Source organism: Cupressus sempervirens, chromosome 11, assembly GCF_028749045.1.
Source record: "Cupressus sempervirens isolate cs-2001-9-10 chromosome 11, ASM2874904v1, whole genome shotgun sequence".
NCBI lineage: Eukaryota > Viridiplantae > Streptophyta > Pinopsida > Cupressales > Cupressaceae > Cupressus > Cupressus sempervirens.
The window spans coordinates 533,714,635-533,729,681 of NC_143128.1; the positions used below are offsets into that span (position 1 = coordinate 533,714,635).

At 35.7% G+C, this 15,047-nt stretch overlaps 1 protein-coding gene across 1 annotated transcript in view; it reads right to left on the bottom strand.

Annotated features, from left to right (window-relative positions):
* LOC149530733 (homer protein) overlaps positions 1-15,047 on the bottom strand; it is a 71,901-nt gene continuing 56,854 nt past the window's right edge. The window contains exons 2-3 of the mRNA XM_089808624.1: positions 614-986; positions 1-493 (exon numbers count right to left, since the gene is read on the bottom strand). Of these exons, the coding sequence (XP_089664750.1) occupies positions 303-493; positions 614-986 (564 nt within the window). The 3' untranslated portion in view covers positions 1-302. The remainder of the gene's footprint in view (positions 494-613; positions 987-15,047) is intronic.

The following is a 15,047-nucleotide window of genomic DNA, read 5'->3' on the forward strand; positions in this document are numbered from 1 at the left end:
TTTTTCAACTAAATTTGATTTATCCTTATAATTACTCTTAAATCAATTGGAGAGGTAGTCGTCATAACAGAGTAGAAAAAATACAGAAAACTGTTACATTGCATCCAGTGGAATTTGTTTCTAGTTCCAACCATATTTCTTCAGCATCAATTAATTTGAATTATTAAATTTACTCCTTTTCAGAATATGAATAATGATTATGATATACAACTTTCCAGATATCTTATTGCTGAAACCAATGATCAAAAGAGAACAATATGATTTTGGCTTCTGAAAAATCTTGACATTCACATATTTCATACTCAAGAAAGTATATCCTTCTTTGAAGGGAAAGGACTCAACAAGTCGATCTTCATAAAATAGTCCAAGGCAATAGCTGCAGCAATAAAAATAAAAATGCCCTCACCAACCATGAATGCTGCATCTAGAACATGTAGAAGTATAGCATTCACATCAAAATCGACAGGGAGAGAAGCCTCAAATCGACTAAGACCTGTATTAGGATAATAACATTTTAGGTTGCTTTCACAAAAAAGCCTTGAAGCTTGCTACAAAATGAATATGAAGCAATATAAAAGTTCTTTTATCACATCAATTCATTGTAATAGATTACCTCTTACAAGGCCAAATGCTGCTACAGTTCCCGTTTTTAACTGAATGTTTCCTAGATTTCTTCTTATAGTGTACCGATAAGTAACCCCAAACAAAGCACAGCTAATGAAGGTTATTGCCTCTCGAATGAGAAGTCCTCCAATGCTCTCTGCTTGGACTAAAGCAAGTGGTATGCTAGCCAATGTACCAACCAGAGCAGACACAGCCAATGCCTTTACAGACTCCATGCGCTCTGCATCTTCATCAATTTCTGATTCTTCCCACTTATTTGAAAGATCCCGTGTACTGCTTCCAGCTCTAGCTGTAACAAGGGCCAACTCAGCTTTCCGCATCTTAGCTTCTGCTTCTGAAACATCCCTCATAAAATCTGCAATCTTCATGTTGAAACAGTGTAGATATACACAAAATAAAATTGATTTGAAACATCTCTACAATACTTAAGAAATGAAGCCTATCTGAGAACAGATGCATGTGTAGACCATTACAGACAAGAAGCTCCAGGAAGGGAAGACAAAAATTAGCAAAGAAGTGGTCAGCCAAACCACTTTACAAATATTTAAGCGCTGGATTTTTCATATAAGACTAAAATTTTCTTTGGATGTTTGGATTTATATCTTGTTTGCAACCATCTCGAGAGAGATAAACTTGTAATTAATGATTGGCAAAAGTAACAAGAATTAGCCATTACAAAATTTGTTTGTTGAAGATGGGGTTGTGAAAATAAATAGTGCAGAATTATGTAGAGAAAACGACGACTGATAAACACATTGATTTACGTGGAAAAACCTAGTAAAATTGTAAGAGAAAAAAAAAACATAGATCTTCCGTATTATCTTTCTCAACAGTTTTCACAGTTGCAACAATCTTCAAGAGTGTAAAGAAAACATGACTTCGAGTAGCATTTAAGATACAAGTTGCATAGTCCTAATTGAAGAGAACTTTCTAGAAATATAAATTATGACTCATATAACTAGATGTTTTAGATTAATGCAAAAACAGGTTTTGAGGGGACCCGAAACCCCTTACAAAAACAAAAGATAAACGATAAGTATCACCAGGTTTTACAAGGACCTGAAACCAGAAAAAGTATAACAAAACTAAGTTTTACAAGGCCCTGGAACCTAGAGTTAAAACAGAGAAGCTGAAAATAAACAAAAACCAGAATCAGCAACCCACCACGGACTAGAAACCAGCACACCAGCGAATCAGACCAGCAGCTAAATAAGCTCTTTGATGACCTTCTCTATCTCCTTGCCTGCCTCTACAATGCTCTGGATGATGTCTTCCATTGCAATCCCAAGAACCTCAACAACTTTCTTCTTCATACTCTGCCTCGTTCTCTTACTTGGACCACCTGGACTCTTTACCACAACTGCATCTGGAGACATAATCTCCTCATTACTATTCTTCCCTAAACTGGTCACAACAGCACATAAGCTGGAAGTAACTAACTCCATTTTCTACCATCTTTGATCAATTGTCAGAGTTCCATTTCATACTCCTTGAGTTTCTCCAGTATATTTCCAACTTGGCTTTCCAGTTGGGCTCTCATGATTCTTTCATGGTCCAGAGCTTTCTGCATATCTCTCACTTTTTTCTTTAGCACCATAATTTCATTATAGAGCCATGATTCACCTTGAAGAGAAGCATCAACTTTTAGCTTGGCTTTATGAAGGAAAGATAAATTCACCTAATTAGTATCATCCCTACACCCTTCACTAGACTTATTCCCAGAGTCATTATTAGTTTTTTGGTTTTCCTTGATATGGAACTGGTTCTCGGTAGTTAAGTCCTGCTGCTCCACACTCTCGTCATGACTCTCCTTAATCAGACATTGCTCTTTCATGATAAGGGCATTACCATCATCATTCTTTTCAGTTTTTGCATTCATTGGGCTTTTAACCTCAGTAGAATCCCTTTTTGTGGGTGTAGGGTGAACACTTTGGATCCCTTTGTTTTGCCCCGATGCTTCAGAAACAAGAATTAGATTTTGTTTACCTTTCTTTACTACTTTCCAAATCATCCTTACTTGCAGAAATGCCTCTACTACCACAGTACCTGTCCAGATTAGAACTAAGGTCTACCATTTCCCTTTTATCATCATCTTCAACAGTATTTTCAGACTCCGTAATTTCCTCCACATTTTTCTTCTTTTTCTCCCTTTTGTTAACCTTCTTAGAGCCCTTACTATCACTATATCCCTCCTTAGTTTTAACCTTAATTTTCTTAGTACTTTTATGAGGGTCACTACCAAGCGATTTACGCTTCTCCACAACGTGAGAGGGTTTTAAAGCATTGTTTTTATAGAAATTTTCAATTACTAAGATTAACCCCTCATGGAGCACAGGTCTAGACTCCTCCATATGGGCTTGGAGACTATGAAGCAAAGAGAACTTCAAATAAAACGGGAAAGAAAACGTATCCTTATACCGAAAGTGACTTAAAAATACAAAATGAAATTTGTGTACCCTCTTAGATCTTCCATCCAAAATGAAGTATTCACGAATGCTGAACAACACATCTTGCCATATTACCTTGCTCTAGCCTAGGTCGTAGAAATCACCACTCTCAACAAGCCTTCTCTCCTCTTAATTATTTTTCAGAAATTTCTTGAAAGCTGCATTCAAAATGCTAGTCTCCTTACTAAATTTTAGGCCCCGCATTGGAAGACCCATTACCTCAACAAGAAATTCCTTAGATAATTTAACTGTAACACCATGCATTGTAACCCTATCATCAATCCAGTTCTTGAAAAAATACTCAATGATATGGGGCTTGTAACCATAAAGTTTCTCGATATCCGCCGTCACTTTTCCTTTTTGGAGAATATCCCACACAGCAGAATTCGCCTTCCACTCCTTGCATGTAGTCGGCTCTTGTTTCCTCGCCCACCACCCATCTCGTAGTTGCTCTGCACCTGCAACTTTTCTAAGAACTGGTAACAAAAACAGAGAACAAGGTATTTTTAGTCTCCAAAAATCTCTTAACCCTTAAAACGTGCCAAGTACTTTTCATGATGGCACAATGGTACCTCCTTGGGATATGTAAATAATCTGCCATAAAACCATCACTTCTCATAAATTTCTCAATCTTCACTAATCTTTCCTTCAATAGCATTTTTCATATCATTATTAGTAATTGTCGTCAGCTCACACTCCTTGCTGAGGTTATCCTGGCATGTCATTTTAGCTTCCCTGTTAATTGCTTTATTCGCTATCCAGACCACAACTTTGTTACCTTCGCAGAAAATATGAGTAATAATAACATTATCAAATTTTTTAATAAGATCTTTAATTTCCATGATGCAGCCCTCAATACTCCAAGTTATTGTACTCGTATTATTCAGCAATATTGACAATATTAAGAGAATCCCCTTCCAGCCATAAATTTCGATATCCAGAATCCATGGCCAACCTCACAGTGTACAAAGCCGTCATAGCCTCAGCTTTATGACTAGTAGAATGACCTATAGGCTAAGTTACCGATACGGATGTGGACTCAGAAACGGATGCATGAAGCGGATGCAGGAACCGTGATTTTTTTTTTGAGGGATGCGGATGTGTATGGATGCCTCTATGTGTGTGTATATATATAATATTGTTAGACATTTTATATATATATATATATATATATATTTGTCTATTTGTTGTCCCTCACAAAACACCCAACATTGCTCACATAGGGCACTATATAAATGTCTATCTACTGGGGGTTCATTGAATGCTAACTGTTGTTACAAATTGTCTATCAGCTGGCCATACCAATATGGGCAATGTTGGGAGTTTTGTGAGAACCATCAAGGTTGGAGTAGGACTTTACACATTCAAAGGCTCTATATACATACTTGCTGGAGGGTCGTACTACCACAGAGGGAGCTGTCTATGTTAGGGACTGCTACAGCAATTCCATATAAGTTTGAAATTGTAGTGTTTGCCCCTAGTTCGCATTTCTGTTATCATTGCTGAACTCTTTTAGGCTAGTTTTATGCTTATGATTAGTAGCATTATTTTGAGATGTTCAAATATAGTTGTAAATTTAGTTGATTTTTCAATGAGATTACTTGGTACTCTATATTTCATGTGTCCATGATGATTATCACAGTTTTTGCAGTTATTGATGATGATTAATTAGCCGGTTTATTATCATATGTGTTTTCCTATGGATACTTACCCCATACTTGCATGTGTATGGTGTGCGTTTTTGTTTTCTTTATGTATGGCGTTTCTGATGTGGTTAAGGAAGAGAGTCGTAGTCACCTGCTAGTCGGGATCTACATGATGCACCACTTCCTGCCATTGCTTGTTTAGCTTAGAATATTGTGCCTGTACATGCGTGGATTTTATGCAGGTTGCAGGTACCGGGTATCGACTTCCCTGAATTTCCAGGATGAGCGTACCCTATCGCATTATGTCAATGGTAAGAGAGGGGAGATAAATCCTTAAGTCCAAATCTTAAACCTTTAAGCCATTTGTCCTAATTGATAATTAGGACAAGTATCTGAGTCGAGTACCCTCCGAATGAGTCGGATGACGTTAATTCATGATTATAACCCTTTAGTTTTGATTTTGTATGTGTTTTGCTATGATGGGTTTTCGTATGTTGTTTTATGAGTCCTTGGTGAATTTTTCTATTAATTAAGTCAAATTAAAAGATTAAATTAATGATTTAATTTAATGAAAAATTATTGTGATATTTTTATATTTATCTATATTTAATTAATTGAGAAATTAATTAAATAAAAAAATTTAATTTGGAGATAAAAGTTATAAGAATAAATTTGGAACATGATGATATTTATTTAATTTAATAATAATATATTTAGAGTTCATTTTTAAATAAATGTTAAATATTATTATTATTATTATTTTAGTAAATATTTTATCATTAAGTTCAAAAATAAATTTAAAAGTGGAAAAGATATTAATTTAATAAATTTCAAGTTCGCATGATGTATGCATGAGGTTAAAATATGAGAAATTAATTAAAAGATAAAACAAGTAAATTTAATAAAGATATTTTAAATTTCATTAAGTGTGCATGAGATTAAATTTAATAAATTAATTAAAAGCGGAGTCAAGTGGAAATTGAATAAAGTTATTTAATAATTCATAAATGTGCATGAAAAAGATTAATGCAAGATAAAGAAAGATTAATAAAAGTTAATTTGGATTTTTGAGTCTGGTGAGCATGGAGTTCTCCCAGGGGAACGTACAATTAGTTTCTCGATTCAAGGAGAGAACTCTTTATCACAATGGAAGGGGTTCATTTTTGAGAGATGAATTTGGACGCAAATTTTGAAAGTGAATTTTGGGAAGGAATTTTGGAAAAGTTTTAGAGAGAAGTTTTGGATAGAAGCGAATTCCCTCACAATCTTTGAGTGGTTGCGTATTAGCATCAAGTTCAGGTAGGGTCTTGTGTTTTTTATCACTGATTAATTACGCAATTTTCGTTTCCTGTCTTCCTCGTGCCTGTGATTGTTACGATCGAATTCTCTGGATTTTGTGGTATGATTCTTTCATTCTCTTGTCTGAATCTTATGATATTCGTATTGTATCTCATATGTACGCAAAGATTGAAAGAAAATAAATCAAATTGAAAACCTCATCCATAGGTAGAAGGAAATTGTAATTAAATCAGGAAGGAAAATTCCAAGTTGGCAAAATTCGCATGGTTAATGATATTTTCTCTATCAGACTATAATAGCAAATGTTTATAAAAAAAAATTAATTAAAAATAAAATAAATTTTAAATACATTGTTTTGTCTTTATTTTATTCTTACTAATTACAAAATTAATATAAAATAAGTTAATTTTAAAAGAGGAAAACGTTTATGAAAAAACGTTTTATAAAAAAGTAATATTTAAAAAATTATTATTATTAAAATATGATGGGGAGGGTGGGACATGCCCACACCCTTCTTTCTTAAAGGCGTCGACAGTTGACTACTTCGTACGTACCTACAATAGCAGGAGGCCACACGGCCTACTTTAAAAGTCACGCAAGCTATAAACGCAGGTTAGTTAATGTTAAAGTTTTTAATTATTATTTTAAATTATTAAAATTTGTTAATAGTTATTTTTATAGATATTAATTTTTTAATTATTATTTTTAATTAATAATAATTATTAAAAAGCTTAATATTATTAATAGATTTTAATATTAAATTTGATATTTTTTAATAATATTTTATTAATCAATTTTATAATGTAAACTTCATTATTATTTAATAATATTGATAAGTTTTATTATTATTTAAATAATAATACATTTAAATATAGTTTATTTTTAATTAATAAAATTATTGATAATTTTTATTAATTTATTAATAACTAATAATTGCTAAGATATTAATATAAGTACTTAGGTTGATAATCATTAATTAATTTAATTAAAAATTAGTTTAATTAAATTTAATTAATGATGAACAGAGTTAAACGAAAATTGTAAACTTATTTTAATATTATTGTTTTAGATTGGAATCATTTATTTATTCTAATAAGTTAAATAAATTACTTGCCTTTAGATCATTTTAGAAAATTGACTTCAAATCATATGGGGGTAATTATGATTTCTATTCGAAAATAAGAATGGGGTAAATTTATATGCTATTTAAAGAGACGAATGGGTTAACGTGTAGGGTAAACTATGAAACTTATACTTGAAAACATACGTTAAACTAGAAACTGAAATATTACACTGAACTTGATTGCGTGTTTTCAAATCAAACTCAACTGTGAGATTGTCCTGTTTTCTATGTGATTTTTGGAGTTTTCGAGTTGATCTAGTGTTGACCAGTTTAGGTTGTTACCAGAGGCTTGGGGATTCTGTGAATGTGATGTTATGGTGATTTGTTCTCGATCTTTCTAAACCCAACCATAGTGATGTGTTTTAGTATGCTCTATGATGGATGTATTTATTGTTTGTTGTTGCTTTCCAGTCTTCTTGTGTGAAGCCGAGGTGTATGTATATGAGATAACTGACTTAACCATTTTTTAGTCATTGATCAATTATATTTGATTTTCCTTCCAGTCGCTTTGAGAGGATTGAGGTGTTTTGTAAGATTTGTTCTTGATGATGTCATATTGTGACATGCTTGACTTGACCATTTTGGAGTCTTCGATCAGTATTATTTTGGGATACTTCCCAATTGCTCATTGAGAACCGATGGATATTGTAACTTATCATTTGATGCTTTTCAGTTGCTCATTGAGAACTGTTGTGATTATTATGATTATCTTTTGGTGCTTTCCAATTGCTCGTGGAGAACTAATGTGAATATTGTGGTTTATCTTTTGATGTTGTCCAGTCGCTTGTATAAGACTGAGGTGATTTTATATGATTCCTTGATTTGTGATCTATGAGCTTAGGGTAGGTAATCTATATGTAGTGTCAGGAAGTAGCTTGCAATGGGGACGGAGCCCTAAGTGGTTGCCAGGGGTTAATAAGTGAAACCATTGCACTAAATGGAGATTAAAATGAACCTAATAAGATAATTGTATGTTCTCGCCCATGCCTCGAGTGCTAGTATAGACTAGGATGGGAGTAGAGAAAACGCTTGGTTACGACCTTGCATTCCGTAGTATGCCTTGTCAGTACAAGAGGATACTAGTGGCCACATAAGGATCACTAGGGACCCTAGAGTCTTAAGCTAACTGCCAGGGTAACTCCTAACGTGATTCATGCGATGACACTTGTCCGCTTACATAGTAGGTTTCCTACGTGTCTTTGTGTGCCTCTGGGAATTAGATGTCGATCTATGTTACAACCTTCGAGTTAGATTGCTTTTAGGATTTCCTCGACTTAGAGAGTATCTGTGTTATGTGATTTGATATCCTGTTTGGGACATCTATCTCCTCAGCGCGGTGGGAGTGGGCCATTTAGGTTCCACGCAGTCGGGGGGCAGTGCTTTTTCACTCTTACCATTAAGATCCGTTTATAGCCACCGTGGCTGGAGCTTCTTGGGATGCTTGTTTATCATGATTAGGTGATGTTATTTACTGATGTATTTCCTCATATTGATGATTAGCATGTTAGATTTCCTTATGCATATGTTGTAGAATGTTTTAGTAGTAATGTCCCTATTCATATAGTACCGACGATCTTATCGGTGACTTGGGATGTTACACGCAAGGGATGGCTAGGGCCCACGATGGTCTAATGATGCTATTGACGATTGGGAGGAACCATGCACTTAGTTGTGTTTTATGATGGATATGTGTTTTATGATGGATGGATGTATCATGTATGGTAGATGGTTTCATTTATTTTTACTGTACTTTGTATCATGGATTCAAGGAGGATGATGTATTCCTAATTATACATATGTATATTCTTTTAGCCTTTCATACCCTGTGACATGTACAGTGAATGATTGAGCATTCCGGATTAATTTGCCAAGAGGCATTCGAAACAAATGTATATTATGGACTTTGGACTTTCTATTATTCTTTCATGTGGATGTGGTAGTTGTTAGACTTAGTATTAGATTAAATTTAAATGTAATTCTACGTCATGGGATCCTTAAGAAATGTAACTTGTTATGTATGTTTTAGTTGGTTGTATGTTATTGCTTTCGCTACTATGTGTTTGATGTGTATGGTTTATCTTTCTTGTTACAAAAAAAAAATGTTGGCAAACTTAGTAAAACTTTAGGTCATTTCTTTTGGGTCCCTTGGCGGGGCGTTACAGAAATACTCCATTAAGGGTGTCATACAAGATGATTGAGGCCCGTACCAGGCCTGTAGCTGAGTTCTGGGTAGTGATTGAGACTGTGACAGAGTTTTGGGTAGTGATTTGGTCAGAGAACAAAAGTTAGCACTCAATAAACACACTCTGCCAACATCCAACGCGCTTCCAAACGCATCCCACATCCAGGGCTATAGGGCACGAATCGATATCTTAGCCTATAGGTATAGCAATAGCATCCACTACTTTGCTATAGTGGTCTCTCAAAACTCCACCACACCCTGCTTTTTCAGGATTCCCTTTAGCTGAACCATCGAAATTAGCTTTAACCCAACCCAAAGGGAGAGATTTCCATTTGACATATTGTCTCTAGTCATCCTGTTTAGTTTTAGTATTTTTACCAATCATAGGATTTCTGATTTGGATATCATCAAAAAAATTGTTCTGAGATTTAAAATACTCTTTAATAGCTCTGATAATATTTTGACCCACTACCCAATCTGGAGTTTCCTTATTTCTCAAAATTCTATTGTTCCTCTCTTTCTAGATACCCCAACAATGATGGGGAAGCGAAATCTTCCAAAGAAAACCAATTTCAGCATCCTTAATAGGGCATATCCAACTCTGAAAGCAATTATCAATGCTATAATGCTGAACCCATGAGATGTTCCAATATTGAAGGAGATAAACCCAGACATTCTGACTAAAATATAACTAGATGTTGAACATATGCCAAAATGGCTAATAATAATAAGTCCCGAAACAAATGTACAGCTTCATAAGAGGAATGCAAGGAATGGGACATTTGGTATGGCAGTGGGCCTAGAGCCAGCCCACCATGCAACTCTCGACGTTCTGTCTAAGACTTGAAGCTAGGTCCTTCAGACAACTGCATTGGGTGCAAAGTTGAGACATTACCAGGGTACCCCATGATGACTATTCGTCATTGCTACTGCTGGAATAACACTAGAATTGATTTCATATTCCAGTATTCTCCCACTTAAGTCAAAGTTCTAACATATGAATATCTCCTTTGTTGAGACCATTGCCAATGCTACCTCGCATCAAGTAATATGTAGTCCTAGATAGGTTTTGCACCAAATGAACTTCTGTCTACCAGTAAGCTTTGTCAAAATATATTTGCCGTGTTTATATTAGTGTGTATTCCACCACCTCATATACAAAATGATATTGCATATCAATATGTCTTTTTCTGGAATGGTATGCTATGTTCTGTGCTAAGTGTAGAGCACTTTGATTGTCACAATGCAACACCATGTTGTCCTGCTTTACTTGCAATTCACCAAAAAACCTATAGAGCCAGATTGCTTCCTTGCTAGCCCGTGTTGCTGCCATATATTAAGTTCAGTAAAAGAAAATGCCACCACTATCTGCAACATTGATATCCAACTAACACCACCTCTAGCTAAGGAGAAAATATAATCTGTAGCAGACTCTCTCTTATCTCTGGCTTTGCCAAAATCTGCATAAGCGTACTCATTTACATTAAGACTGCTACCACTGTAACAGATAACAACATTCGAAGTGCCCATCAAATATTTAAAATCCACTTCACAGCAATCCAATGATCAAAACCCAGATTCGCCATGTAACGACTAACTACTCACACTGCTTATGCAATGTTCCGTCTGGTTCACAACATGTTGAACATAAGACTCCTTACTGCTGATGAGTATGGTAAATGAGAGATCTTTGTCTTCTTTGCTTCTGTGATAGGGCATTGTTTTGAAGATAATGTGAATATGAAATGGATTACTAACTTGTTGCACAATCTGCATATTGAATTGCTACAAAATGTTCTCCACAATTTTTATGTGACAACCATATTTTCTTGTTATTCATGTCTCTATGTATCCTCATTCCAAGAATTTGGTTTACACTCTCTAAGTTCATATCAAACTCCCTAGAAAATTATGTTTTCAAACTCATGATTTTATGCATGCTGGAACCTGCCACCAACATATCATCAAGATGCAGAAGTAGAATAATAAAACTATAATCATCATACCTTTCAAAATAGGTTCACTGAACAGACTCATTTCTACTAAAACCCAAACTCATCATGAAGGAATCAATCTGCTTGTACCAACACCTTGACACATGTTTCAAACCATTAAGCAGTCGTTTAAACCTACAAGAAGATTCTCCTTGTCTCTTTTCTCAAAACCTTCTGTTTGCTGCATATAAATCTCCTAAAAGAGCTCACCATCCAGGAGGGCTGTTTTAACATCTAATTGTTCTAACTACAAACCAAGACTAGCAACAAGAGCTAAAACAACTCAGGACTTAATTGTACAACGGGTGAAAAAAAATCATCAAAATCAATACCAGACTTCTACACATTCCCCTTAGCCACCATCCAAGCTTTGTATCTCTCCAAACTGTCATTTATATCCCTCTTCAACTTGAAGACCCACTTGTTCCCAACAGCTTTCCTTCCCTTCAGTAATGGCACAGGCGCCAAAGTCGTGTGCTTATGAAGAGCTTTTATCTCCTCTTCCATAGCAACTCCACATTTGCTTGCACATTCAGCTTCAGAAGCCTCCTGATATGAACTAGGTTACATCAGTTAGGAATGCGTACACAAAATTACAAGTCGGATAGAGCCTTTCAGGTGATTTGGATAGTCTAGCGGATCTCCTTACAAGGAGTAATGTTTCACCTTGTGGTTTATTTGGTTATTGTTCACCTTGATTTTTTCCCAGATTATCTTCATAGTTTCCCACTTTTGCTGGAATAATTTCTATAGCTTGCTATTCTTTATGTCTTTTCATTTTCATTAAAACAAATATCTTGGCTAATTATAATCTTGTGGGCAGCAATATCCCACAACCTGCACCCCTTTATACCTTCTCCATAGCCAAGAAAAACACATCTTGTGTACTTCATGTCCAGCTCATTTAAATGAATAAACATCGCATAAACATCAGAACCAAAACAAGAAATGAATAATAAACAGATATACATTTTCATACTTCTTCAAGAATTTTACTATCAAAAGTTGTAGTGGGTGATCGATTGATCAAGAAACCAGTAGTAGCCACATCCTCAACCAAAAATTTCTACTCCAACCTAGCAGTGCTCAACATTTATCTAGCTTGCTCCATATAATTTTATGGTTCACGCATTCAACAACACCATTTCGTTGTGGTATGCTAGCAACCGTCAATTGCTTTGCAATTCAATGCTCACCCCAAAACTAGTTAAACTCTCCTTAAAAGTATTCAACTCTATTATCTGTTCACAAACATATTATAGCCTTACCCTTCTGATTCTCCACTGCAGCTTTAAACCTTTAAAATATTAGGAAAACAATTCAGATTTCTTCTTGAGAAGACAAATCCACACCTTACAAGAATAGTTATCTCTAAATAAAACAAAGTACGATGAACCCCCAATAGATGTTACAGGAGCTTCCAAAGTATTTAAAAGAATTAAATATAGAACTTCTTTGTTTTAACTTTTTGGTAGTAATTCTAGAAAAACTCAAGTCTCTTCTACTTTTCAAACAAACAATGTTCACAAAATATTTACTCTTTAGATTTGGCATCTAGGAAGAGGTTTTTATCTAGTAGTACCTTCAGATGATGCTCGCTCATATGGCCTAGTCAGTGATAGCAGGTTGACACTAGGTCCAACTCTGCATCAGTGAACACTACAGCTTCTCCACCTTTAGTTTCTCTAACCAACCTATAAAGATCTCCAACTTTTTCTCCTTTAGCACAGCCAAAACTCCCTTTGTTACCTTGAGACAGCCATTTTGTACATCGAATTGTTAAACTTGTTCATGAAATATTCTCAGTGACAACAATTTTTTCTTTAATCCTAAAACATGTCTAACAATAGCTCTAACGACTCTATCAAACATCTTGATTCTTACCTCAGCTTCACCAATAGCTTCACATGGCTCGTCATTTACCATGAAAACCATACCTCCATCACAAAAGTAGAAACCCATTCTCTATGTGGAGTCATGAAAGGAAGCACCAGAATCAAGAATCCAGACATCAAGTAAAGAGCCTCTCAGATTAGCAGTTAATACCTCTCTATCCTCCAATGATGTTTCAACTTTTTCAATATTTGCCTCAAATGCTTGTGAACTAGGAATCTCTCTGTTTGCTGTTGGCAGCCTGCAATCCTTTTTGACACATCTATGTTTGCCACATTTCCAACATTTTACCCTTTTTCGTCCCTTGGATATAGACCTAGTTCACTCACCCTCAATATTGGCTCCTTCTAAGTTCTACCTCTTGCAAATAGGGTTCACTTGAAGAGATCCTTGAGATGTCTTTTACCTTGAATCTTCAAAGATTACTTCACTACCACATCTTCAGAGACTTAGCTTCCCAATTGGTGCTAAGTTACGAAGAGCCTTCTTGCTTATCAATGTGTTCATATTGTTGTCGGTAAATTCTATATTGTAGTCAACGGGTAGAATTGTATCCAAAAGGGCATGTAACAGTTGAGTCACCCCTTCGGGAGAGTGTATGTCCACCATCCAGAAGGGACTTTGGATCATTATCAGCATTATAATCATCATAATCATATTGTAAGCATTGAAGTGCATATTGCGTATATGAATAAAGTATTTGTTCTGTGTTATATCTTATTGTTACTACATGCGATATGTATCCTTTTACCCTATACGGTAAACATTTGGCACCGTTGCCAGTCGAACCTGGAACGAAGGAAGCGTTATGAAAATTAATGCCGAATTTGCTTAACAAGGATAGGAATAGGATAAAAGATAAGGATGAAATACGCATAGCACGGGAAGTTTTGATTTTAGCACAATAGGCAGAGTGCAGACAGAAGCTTCAACAGATTACCAACGGACACTGAGGGGGTGAAAGAGCACAGATAGAGGGAGTGCATTCACCTAGCAAACCGAGGAGTGCCAAGGAATTGCTAGAAAAGACTCGATAGTGATTGAATCTGGTGAAAGAGACAAGGGAGGAGTTCCTTAACTTGTATATGACGAGGGTAGAGAATCCAAACGGAAGCGAAGAAACTCACACAACTCAAAGTGTCGAAGGAACACGAGCATAGAGTGAACTCTTTGTTCTCGATAGACCCAATGAATGGATACAGGCAGAAAATCGAACAATTTCACTTAAGGAAGATCTGTTCTCACCAAGTAACGCAGTTGTTGGAAGTAGGGAGGCTGTCTGAAGCAACGCATTTGTGCAGAACAACATGGGTGCTTAGAACAACGCGAGTGCTTAGAACAGTGCGGGTACTCAATACAGCGCGGGTGCACAACAAGCACCAACACTTTAGAAGAAAGTAGTAATGGCAAGACCAAAGGAAAAATTGTTGAAGTTCAATGGTGACAGGACGACAAATCCGATCAGACAATGCAAGACATGTGAAACAATATGGATGGCAAATAGTGTAATGGATCAGGATGACTGGGTCTGACAGTTTCCAACGACCCTACGAGGTGTAGCAATGGATTGGTTTGCGGATGCCAATCCTCAGAAATTAACTACATGGGCAGACGTTAGAAAGGAGTTCATAGCAGAGTTCCAACTGCTAAGGGACGATAACAAAATTGTAACAGAAATATACAGTACAAAGCAGGGAAAGAACAAAACAATCCGTGTATATGCAAGAAGGCTGAAAGAGTTGGTAGGGAAGATGGAGAGCCCACCTGCTAACGGATTAAAGAAACGATGGTTTGTTGAAAGGCTACGGCCGGCACTAAAGAAGAAAATGAAGATTGTAC